Source organism: Diachasma alloeum, unplaced genomic scaffold (assembly GCF_001412515.2).
Source record: "Diachasma alloeum isolate Michigan unplaced genomic scaffold, Dall2.0 Dall_scaffold_01418, whole genome shotgun sequence".
NCBI lineage: Eukaryota > Metazoa > Arthropoda > Insecta > Hymenoptera > Braconidae > Diachasma > Diachasma alloeum.
This window is the reverse complement of record NW_021681516.1, coordinates 13,622-24,730: the sequence shown is the minus strand read 5'-3', so window position 1 is coordinate 24,730 and position 11,109 is coordinate 13,622. Positions and strand designations below refer to the sequence as shown.

At 36.1% G+C, this 11,109-nt stretch overlaps 2 protein-coding genes across 2 annotated transcripts in view; both read right to left on the bottom strand.

The window, feature by feature from the left end:
* Positions 1-924: 924 nt before the first annotated feature.
* LOC107046474 lies at positions 925-5,349 on the bottom strand (the record flags this gene model as incomplete). The annotated part of the gene is given in 6 exon segments (XM_015269097.1): positions 925-1,039; positions 2,783-2,925; positions 2,998-3,115; positions 3,198-3,500; positions 4,911-5,062; positions 5,127-5,349. Coding segments are annotated over 6 exon segments (942 nt in total), but the record flags the coding sequence as incomplete, so codon positions are not given.
* Positions 5,350-7,931: 2,582 nt separating this feature from the next.
* LOC107046475 overlaps positions 7,932-11,109 on the bottom strand; it is a 12,418-nt gene continuing 9,240 nt past the window's right edge. The window contains exons 3-4 of the mRNA XM_015269098.1: positions 10,096-10,210; positions 7,932-8,214 (exon numbers count right to left, since the gene is read on the bottom strand). Of these exons, the coding sequence (XP_015124584.1) occupies positions 8,038-8,214; positions 10,096-10,210 (292 nt within the window). The 3' untranslated portion in view covers positions 7,932-8,037. The remainder of the gene's footprint in view (positions 8,215-10,095; positions 10,211-11,109) is intronic.

Below are 11,109 nucleotides of genomic sequence, written 5' to 3'. Positions count from 1 at the left end.
AGTTGAATTTGGAGTGAGAATTTCCGTGGTTCCCGGTAGCTTAGTCGGTAAGAGTGCCCGGCGCGTAACTGGGAGACCCGGGTTCGAATCCCGGCTGGGCGAATCGGAATTTTTTTTCTCTAAATTTCAATTCTATTTGGGGGCGAAGCCCCCTCCCACTCAGGAAGACAAATGCAGTAATCTTTAAAAAAATATATATAACATGAAAAAAAATATATTTATAGCACAAAATGGATTAACTCGACTAGAAATCACAAAACTATGCAGAAATTTCAAACCATTAGAGAAAGCCGTCGTGAATTGGTAAACTAAAATAAGTGCTTTTCGCTTAGAGTCGGTTATCAATGAATATCTTGCAAATGAAGAGGGATAGAGAAATTTTCATTGAAATTTTTTTTATAGCTGACCTTTCCCTCTATAAAAAAAAACTCCTTATGAGAATTTCGCTATCTTTCTTGATTTCAAAGATATTCATCGATAACTGACCCTAAGCGAAAAACCCTTATTCTAGTTTACCAATTTACGACATTTAATGTTGAGACAAATGAAAAAAAAAGAGTGGGGGGAGGAAAAACTCATCTCCAAAATTTCAGATTACCTACCCCCCCTTAAACCCCCCTACCCCCACCTCCCCAAGATTGTAAGGTATAGCATTTGACGAAATTTAAAAATTCAAGTTAAAAACACGAAAAATCTCGATAAATAATAGAGATAGAATTTTTTCATTATTTTTCCCGAATTCCTGAGGCAAAATACTTCGGGAAACCATCATCAAACCGTGGCTCCAAAGGAATCGGAATCGTGCCTAAAAATTGACGAATTATAGATTTCTTTCATCAAAAATATTATGAACACAAATCAAAAATTTAAAAATACGTGGCAGACAGATCCCTATTGATGGGCATTCTACCGCCTCTTACTCACTCTTTCCGCTTCAATTTGCTTCCAAACTATCGATCCTCCAACGTAATGGATTAGATTATTTTTGATTATGTAGTCCATGATTTTTTTACCGTCTTCTTTCGAATATTTCCGGTTTCTGTAAACAGAATATTGATGATTGTTATAATCATGTAGAGATCAAGCAATAGTTGAATTGGATTTTTTGTGATTTGCATCATTTCTAGTAAATTTTGATGATTTCTTGAATTCCAAGAAATCACTCGAAAAATCATGATTTCGGGGCCAAAATGGGGTATCTGTCGATAATGGCAGTTTTCTCTATGACGTCGTGATACATAAGGATGTCAAAACAGGTTGAAAACCTCGTAACGTCATATTTCATCATAAACCGTGAAGCCTCGTGACAGTAATACACCACGTGGATTGTACCTAGTGATGGCCATACGTCATGACGGTCACATCTGGCTAAGGTCAAACATGGTACGCGCCAAACATCACACTAGTCATAACTCGCGATGACCGAACGTCACGAGGGTCAAACGTCGCAAGGTTCAAAGGTTACGAGAGTCATACCTGCGAAGGGTTATTTCTAGCGAACATCATATCTTGCAAGGGTCATGCCTAGCATGAGAACTGTGTAATTCATTTTATGAATCTCATGGGGAAATGACTCGGAGAATCATTGGATCATTGGATTAAATATTATGAACTTCCTATAGTATACAAACCGCTTGACCACTGTTTTCCTCAAGGATTAGAAGAGTTAGAAGATTCACAAGAGTCATATAAAATCTAGATTCAAGCTTGAGAGTGAAATGCTCAAAGAAATGTGCAATGCGGTGAAGAGGGTCATATAGGTAAGATTTGAGAAACCAAAGAGTTTAGAAGGGTCTTATGGATGTGATAGTAAAAACCAAATGACATGTGCATAAGAATGTCATGAGGGTCAAATGGGACCGTATGAGTGAGCTCGAATAAAAAAGTTCGGTTTCACATTCATCGATGATTTCTAATAATTTATGAAATCACCTGATTTTTTTATGATTTCTAGTGATTTCTTCCTTGATTTCCAATCGAGTGGTCCAGTGATTACCTAAGTGACCAGCTCCTCGGTACAGCTGGCTTCTCATGTCACGCTTTTTTAGTTCTTAAGTGGTCAAATTTATTTATTTTTTAGTTTTACCTTTAAAATTATCTAACGGCTTCAGTTTTTATATAGTTAACATTTTTTTTCAAAATGCTCCATCAAAATTTTTGAATTTTGAATAGAAAAAATCTTACAGTGTAAATTCTTAGACAACAATTCAAGATTATTACTTGAAAGACTTCATGTTTTGTAGAGTAAAGAGTTGATTTCATCCATTCAATTCATTCGGTTCAATTATACAAAAAAAAATTCTACGTCACAATTGTTAATAGCAAGGCAACTACGGAGTACTGAGCGGTATCAGCTGAATAGAGGTATGACCGCACTGGTCTGTCCTCCAATAATTTAGTGAAGTCCAGGAAGAATTGAGCATTTACAATTAGAAAATATCAAGTCGAGAGTAGAATAGTCAACTTCAATAGTAGAAGAACACTAAATAGTCTGTAAATTGTTTTGAGTTGGGGTTTAGATGCAAAAATCTTCATTATTCCTTCGTTGGGTGGTATCGACAGCACGTCCTCTGTCTCAGAACTTAACCATTTCGGAATAGATGAGACTGTTAACAAGTATTCTCTTAAATTCTGAAATTCAAGCATTCTTGGGAGTCAATCACAGAAATATCATCTACCCTTTTTTTTTTTCAACATCAAGGACCTGATTTCAGAGGATAATTTCCGTACAAAATTGAAACTTCAAAATAGTCTTTATGAATACAAGTTCTGAAATATTTACGTTTTGTCATGGACATCTTCAATTGGCTTGTGGCATTCATCAAGGTTGCACTTATCCCTCAAATATTTCTCACTGTTTTGCCGTAAGTTTTTGCAATAGTAACTATATAAGCTCTTCCGTGAACGATATGGCTGGACGAAAATCTGTAATATGGATAATAATAATTATGAATGGTAAAAGATAGCGAGGTTCATATGCTTCTTGTAATCATGTACCTTCGCTTCATCCATTTTTTTCCATACACTGACACCCGATAAGTCACAAGCTGTTTTATTCTCAGCGAGAAACTTCTGTATTTTTGCAGATTCTTCTTTGGAATAGGGGATGCTCGGACTGAAATTCAAGAAAAGGAATCGATATTGAGTGGTATTAATCGACCATATTGGTAGTGAAATACCGAATATCAAGAACTCACGTGATAGTTTTTGGTTTTCCAGTTTCGACGCGACTTTCATCTACGCTTGAAGGAGACTTGGATCTCTTCTTCTTCTTTTTCTTCGTGTGCAAAGTCGTTCTCAATCTCTCTTCTATTCTAGACGAAGTTACATGGTTCGAATCATCCTCTGTACTCTTTGAGACGGGTTTGGATGAGTCGGATTTCTCGGAATGATCTTTAGAATCATTGAAGTGAGTATTCGTTGCCGTAGATGTTTCAGGATTGATCAGTGGGCAGTCTTCGTTAGTTTCGATTGATGTGTTGATTGGAGTCAATGGAAGCCTAAAAAGCCTCAAAGATATAGTTATCACATGAACCAATAGATCAAAACTTAGATAACGTTGATTTTTAATTAGAATCAAAAAGCGTCTGTGGAATATTTCTGGCGAAAGTCTCATCACTTTCACTCTATATATAAATTCTATAAACATATTTCCATGATTCCATAATTTTTTTTTATTTGGGGGGCGGGGGTCACACCACTTTTTTAAGTACCAGAAGTATTTGATGGAAACATTCGGCGATTAAAAAAAAATATCTTCTTTATTTATAAAAAACGGTAGGCATGAAATTTTCATTTTTCAATAACATTCTTTTTTTTATTTAACAGAAGGAATTAGGTGATTTCGAATTCTATACGATTGATTTTGCGAAAGGTCATACGGAATACACAAACCAACTTCATTGAAAACTATTGAAAATTCACTAGGAAAAGCAAAAAACAACTTCGGATGGACATTTCCATCACCAACGTCAATTATAACGTGAATGAGGGATAGAAAGTCTGTCCTCTCCCCCCTCTTCTCATTCTGCATCCGTCTATTTCTATTTTCCAAAGAGCGATCAACTTATGGAGTCGGACAATCCTGATTATAACTTTCCAGATTTATTCTGATTTGATGATTGGTTGAGCTTTATCTGATGAAAATATCCATCGAATTTTTTTTCTCTCAATTTTTCATCGAAAATTGCTACTTTTCGATTTTTTCGATTCGTAAAAAACCCTACTAGTCCTACAATTGTCAATATCTTCCAACGAAATGAAATTACTCAATTCCTTTTGTTAAATAGAAAATGAATATTATAGAAAAATTAAAATTTCATGACGTTTTATATGTACACTCTTCTTACATAAAGAAGAAATTCTAGAAAAACTGCCGAAATTTCCTATCAAATATTTGTGGTACTTGAAAAAAGCGCTGTGCCCCCCCAAATGGATCGCATGACCGCTTATATGATAGTCATGAAATCAAAAGCGTCTACTTCATATATCTATTTTTTACGGCCTTTTGAGTCCTCTTTTTCGAATCTCATTTCGGCACTCTATCCAACCATATGTATGTGGCTGTGGATTCTACACTGTACCGCATTCGCACTTCTATAGAATATAGGAGTAGCATGGGAAACCACAGGAAACCCATGCCGGTACAGGCGGTTACTCTATTAGCAACTTCCCGCTCGCCGGAGCCTTCCGTTGAAAAATTCGGTTCCACGGGAAATCAAATTCACTTTTTGCACACTGGACTTGCGTTTAGCCCACCGGCGTCGGTCCACTTCATATTTCTTTTGTGAAGATTTTATACTTTTACTCTATCTATATACTCCATAGACCGATTTTCACAATTGAACACAAGCATTACAAAATCAATTAGACCAGCAATTTGACACTAGTGAGATGCATTTCATTTTTACCTGTAGTTATCCAGTTTTTGTAGTTGACTTGTTGTCACACTGTCGAAAAAAAATTTACTGTCAAAACGATCACAATTTTCACTGTTCGGAGCCCCAGGGTATGAAAAAACGATAGTATTCTCTCCTGGTTTAGAGAATTTTCCACCGAAAGCCTAAAAAACCACGTTTTCCAATCAATCGATAAAAATAACAAATTAAATGGTGAAAATTTTATACCTCAATAATCTCAGCCATTTCGCGAATTTGAACATCGGTGTATCCATCCAAATAGAATTTCATTGGATAACCGTTCATGTAAAATAGGTCGTAGTTGAGTAGTGGCTTCATCAATTCCAGAGTTAACAAATTACAATGGTGAACGCAATTGGAACTTCGAAATTATGATTATTTTGCTTTCGCAGTAGTATAATCACTGGTCGCACGAAAGATGAAAGCGAAGGATATGGATTTATAATTCAGAAATAAGATATGCAGAATCCTCAGAAGATGGCAACACATCTTGCCCTCAGGATTTTTGCTACAAGCCAGTCACGAATGACCTTGATTGAAGACAGTCGGCAAAGAAGAATATTCACATATTCTATCGCGAAACTTGGATCATAAAAGACAACGAATGGACATATACTTTACATTAAGTTCCTTTCAGGAATGAATAATTAAGCATAAGAAAATAAATTTAATCACGCAAAAATATTGAATCTTCCACATATTTTGACATCCACACATTTCTTTTTCAAAAGAATCCATTAGCATTAGTTATTTCATCGAAACGAGTTTATTTAAATCGTCGACAGAGTTGATATTCATTATTCCAGAGAAATCGAACAAGAATTGAGTCATGAGATTGAAATACGAATGGGTGAACGAAGTTGAACAAGAAAAATAAATATAAACTCAAAATAAACTCTTCTTCATGAATAGATCAGATATGAAAACTCGGCCTTCGAATCAATCTGCAGCTTTTCTAATAGTACATATTATTATGTTCTCTAACTCGTCGAGATATTGAACTCTTTCAATATTTGTGGATCATGAATGTAGTCTAAACTAGATCCAAATCACGGACGTCCAAACTAGACCCAAATATATGATAAAATGAAGGTAGAACAATAAGACGTCGATCATATGTGGATGTCTATCACGTAAAAAGGGGCCACTGTCGATCTGGAATTATATACATATAGTCCCATAATGCCGACCGTAATGGTTGGATGAGTTAGGTGTTGCTCCGGGGGACATCTGAGTGCAGCTGCATTTAGCGCGGTTAGTATTTGGATGGGTGACCGCTTAGGAACACCTTCGCCCTAAAATTTCGGAAGGAAGGCACGGTATAGTGGTCTAATGTGCGTCTCTAGTCAGTGCCACTTCTCCGTTCTGACTTTTATCTGCGTTACCATGGGCCGTCTTACTCTTAACTGTAACCCAGTCGGGCTAGGACTGCACGGGAAATCATGAAAAACCCCAGTCGTGCAGCCGGCCGATTGTGCAGAGCCCCCAATGTGCCCTTCTGTCACACTGACTCAGTTCTCCCCGAAACGTCGAGTGCATTCCGGAATCAACTACCGTAGCTGCAGTCAAGCAAAATTCGATAGGGTTGCAGTATTATTACTGCGACTACCTCGATTGCGGAACGCACCCGTCATAGTAGAGAGTATACGTATGAAAAAATCGTTACAAATATGAAAGAATCGTTAAGAAATTTTCTATACGGATTGTTTGTATAGACATTCTATAGGATTTCCGTATATGATATTCAGATATTTCTACACGAATTATTTCTATACATAAATTTTGACATAAATTTTTGTTTTCATACGAAAGATGTCTAAACGCTCCAGAGAAAGACGTAGAGACATGTCGAAACTCCATACGAAATGCTTCTATACATGTGGCAGTGGGTCGTGTAGGATCAATCCTATAGAAATCGTATAGAAATAATTTGTATAAAAAATATCCGCATAGAAATATTCGAATATCATATACGAAAATCCTATAGAAATTCTATATGCAATTCGTATAGAAAATTTCCATCCGATTTTTTCATACGTATAATAGTAGAAGATTTTGGAATAGAATTGAAGTTGTAGAATAACAGATTTCGTAGTAGATTTAATAGTTAAAGATTTTTGAGCTGGAGTAACAGAGGTGAAGTTGGAAAGTACTAGATTTTGAGACCAGTGGAATTGAGCAATCGCATGGACACGCGACAGTCTACTTTGAGAAGTCGATTTTCTGAACTTACTAAAGACTGGGCGATCTAGGACGACCTTGAACCTCAAATCACGGGCTGAATGAGATAAGAACCCCTGATAATGGTCAAATTCTGGGTTTTCCTTAGTTCCATATCATTGTGAGGGAAATCTTCCCCACATTCATAATTTTTATAATTATTTCTGAGTTGCATTTCTCATTTATTGCTTCGATTTGATTGCACGATAGTAATTAGGGTTTAAACACGATTATTTGTCGTCATAGGGTCATTTTGACCCTCCAAAACTTTGGTAGGCGAAAAAAATTGTCCGCACCCAAAACGTGCTAAAACTCAGCCAACTTAAAAATTTCCTTTGGTCAATTTTTTTCGGGATTCCAAAACGGTAGATTTATTAGTCTTTTCGTTTATGTTAATTCAAGTCCGATTATCCTCTAATTTTGTGAAATTTTATATTTGATTTTGGTTGAACAATGTACTTGGTTCATTGGAATATTAAATTCTGGTGTTGTCTTTCATTCTGTGCGTATTTTTAAGTGTTGTGGGGTATTTTAGACTATTTGGAATATTTTTGGAGTTCAGGAATTCCAAGAGGGAGTATCGTCCTCCCTTCCCCTTGCTGATAACAGTACGAGTAAGACTGATTCAGTGCAATTGCAGTGGACGTCAAGGGACGTGATTTTGTCTATTTTTCACGTGGTAAAATAAAATGAACTGGCGCCTAGGGAAATGCGGGCGTCTGTACTTGTCTATAGGAAGTTTTAGGAGTTTAATTAATATTTGAAGATTTATGAATTTTAAAATTGGTCAGAGTCTCTATTCCCGTTTTATTTTGTTCAGAAAAATACAGAAGTTTCTACACCAAGTACTTTTTGCTTGTATCTGAGAAGCAGAAACGCAGCCTGCAGACGTCAACTTCTATTTGACTTGGATTTTGGAGGATCGTTCAACGAACTTCAAATACCTCCGTTTCCTTCCCTCTTCAAATGCCTTGATCACATCAGGATCATCAATGTATTCTGCAATCCTATCTCGGAGGACATTGTTGTAATGGTTTTTCAAGTTTTGCCATGTGCGAGTCGGATTTTTGAAGATCTAGAATAAGTAGAATTAATTCCAATGATGATTAATTGGGGTTCTGCATGAGTTCTAGGGGAATTCATCCCAGAACACTCTCCAAACAATTCACTAAAGAACGTCACTAAAGACGGGAGTTCATGCAACGCTCCACATCTTGTGACGTTACAAAGTATTATTGGACAGAATTTTGGAATACGTAGGATGGGAACCAGGATGATTCTCGATATTAGTTTACAAGAGATATCTACTGAAAAAATGGATCATCCAGACCGGGAATCGAACCCGGGACCTTCCGATTGCATGTCGGGTGCTCCTTTTTTGTTCATTTAACCATTTTTTTATTCAACGGCATAACATTATTTACAATATTTTACGTAAAAAACAGGTATCTAAAAAAATTAACGTACTATACCTCTGATTTTTGGTAAACTGTGGACACATTCTGACTCGAGCTTCAAACATTTAGAATTGTTGGAATAGAATTGTTTGCTCCATTCTGAAGCATTATTTATGTTTTAGTTTGTGCGCTCAAAAAAACAGGTTTAAAGCAAAGGAAAAAAGGTAATGTAATTGAAATTGATGTCTAAAAAAGCGTTCATATAATTACAGGTAAAAGGATATAAGAAATTTTTATATAATTTCAATCCTCTGGATGTAATTTAATAAGAGATGAGATATCAATTACTGATACTCTGTAAATTTAAATATATGTTTAATACTGAATGAATTTCTCAATTCTTTTTTATTATATAATATTTTCAACTTGAATATAAAAAAATTTGGGTGAACGGAACTTGTTCTTAATTATCCTATTTTGAGTTCTATTTTGGTTTCTGTTTTGTTCCTCAAATATATGCTCTCTTTCCGATTGAGCTAACCAGATCCTAGCCATTTTTTCATTTCAAATTTCTTGTATCTATCGAGTTCTGCCGTCCCTCATACAGCAATCATTTTTCACTAAAGGGAAGAGTTTGTATAGCATCTCAGATTAATCGTCCCAATCAATGTGGCCACATATGGACAAAACCACGGCCAAGCCAGGATTTTTATGGTCATTTCATGACTTTTAGTGGTCATTTGGGACGTGTTCATAGCCAAGGGGGGAGAGATAATATTAGACCCCCGATTTGATCTCTGAGAATTGGCCCCCATTTTGACCCTTAATAATAATTGGCCCTCAGTATGACCTTTAGATTTTGACCCTTATATTTCAACCATGATATTTTGACCCATACATTTTGGTTCTTATATTTTGACCCTTAAATTTGGACTCTTAAATACTGACTCTAGTTTTGACCCTTATATTCTGACCCTTAACTTTGGACCTTTATATTTTGACTTTTATTTTACCCTTACATATTTTGATGGAATTGGGTGCAACTCATTATGGAACGAACTAATAACCAAGGTTTAAAATGTCAGGGTAAAAATGAGGGCATACTTTCAGGGGTCAAATTGAGGGCCTTCTCTTAGGGGTTAAAGGTAGAGCCAACTCCGAGGGGTGTACCTAAAGGCTCTTAAGGATCAAATTGAGCGCCAATTATTATTAAGGGTCAAAATGAGAGCCAATTTTCACGGATCAAATCGGGGCTCCAATATCATCATTCCCATCTTGGCTATCGACACGTCCCAAATGCCCACCAAAAGCTATGAAATGACTATGAAAATCGGTGGCTTGGCCGTGATTTTGTCCATACGAGACATAGGCATGGAAAAAGTATGAGGCTATTCTATTTCTGAATATGGAAAATTGAATGAGAAATATCAGACATATATTATTTTGATTTCGATAGATAAGGGAAAATGTACGAGTTATGAGCGATTGAAAATACATGTTTAGCATTTTAGTCCAATTTTCATATTCTAATTGAAGATCATTCTACAGCATGTACTCACCTCATCCGCTTCGATTCGCTTGAAAACTGTCAACCCTCCGACATAATCAATTAGGTTATTTTTGACTATGTAGTCTACGATTTTTTTATCATCTTCTCGGGAATATTTTTGTTTTCTAGAAACATTATATTGATGAGTTTAAAGTATAATATTCAGGTCTTACATGAAAAAGTTTTTTTAAAATAATCATATAGAGATGAAGCACTTGTTTAGAAACATTTTTGAAATTCTGTCTTTTTCAATGTCAAGGATCTAATGTCAGGATATAACCTTTTTGAAGATGTTTTCTTGATCATCGTAATTATTTTCAACAATGAGATGACATGAAATTGGTCTAAGTGGTATTCCGATATTTTACAGTAGTTGAAATAAAGTGGGAAAATTGAAGAATTTCTGTGGAATTACTCAACTTTTTGTCCTCCATTTATATACTATGATGTTTTCCAATGTAATTTGTACGTATTAACATTTTTCTGGTGTCACATGACAGTTGTGTATGGTTTTAATTGTTTGATTTTTGTAACGATTCAGAATTTTGGAAGAATAAAGAAGCCCCTGAACTGCTCTTCCTTAGAAGATGAAACGTTCTGTAACGAACATGTGGGGATGTTCGTTAGGAACACTGAAAACGATCTGTAAACAGCGAGACTCCTACACCGTTGAATTAAAATCCGTGAGTAAAAATCCAAGAGCGAGAGAGTGAGAGTCCCTTATCCACTTCCAAGTGGCTTATTTCCGGTTAGAGTTATCGGTTCCGTTTATTAGTAAAGATTAGTAATTGCGCGTCTTTGAGGGCCCAGAAAAATTATCGTGAAGAAGGGCCAAAATTATAGAGTCATCCGGTTCTTTTTATGGGGTTCACCCTATTGTTAATCTTGCGGGTAATCGAATAGGTCCGGCTGAAATGCCGGCGCTCCAATTTCGTTGGATTTTCAGGGGTTAATTGGTTACGTTTATGTTTTGGGTGGAAGGTCGTTCGGAGCGAGTGCAACCATCGTCTCCAACGAATTGCCA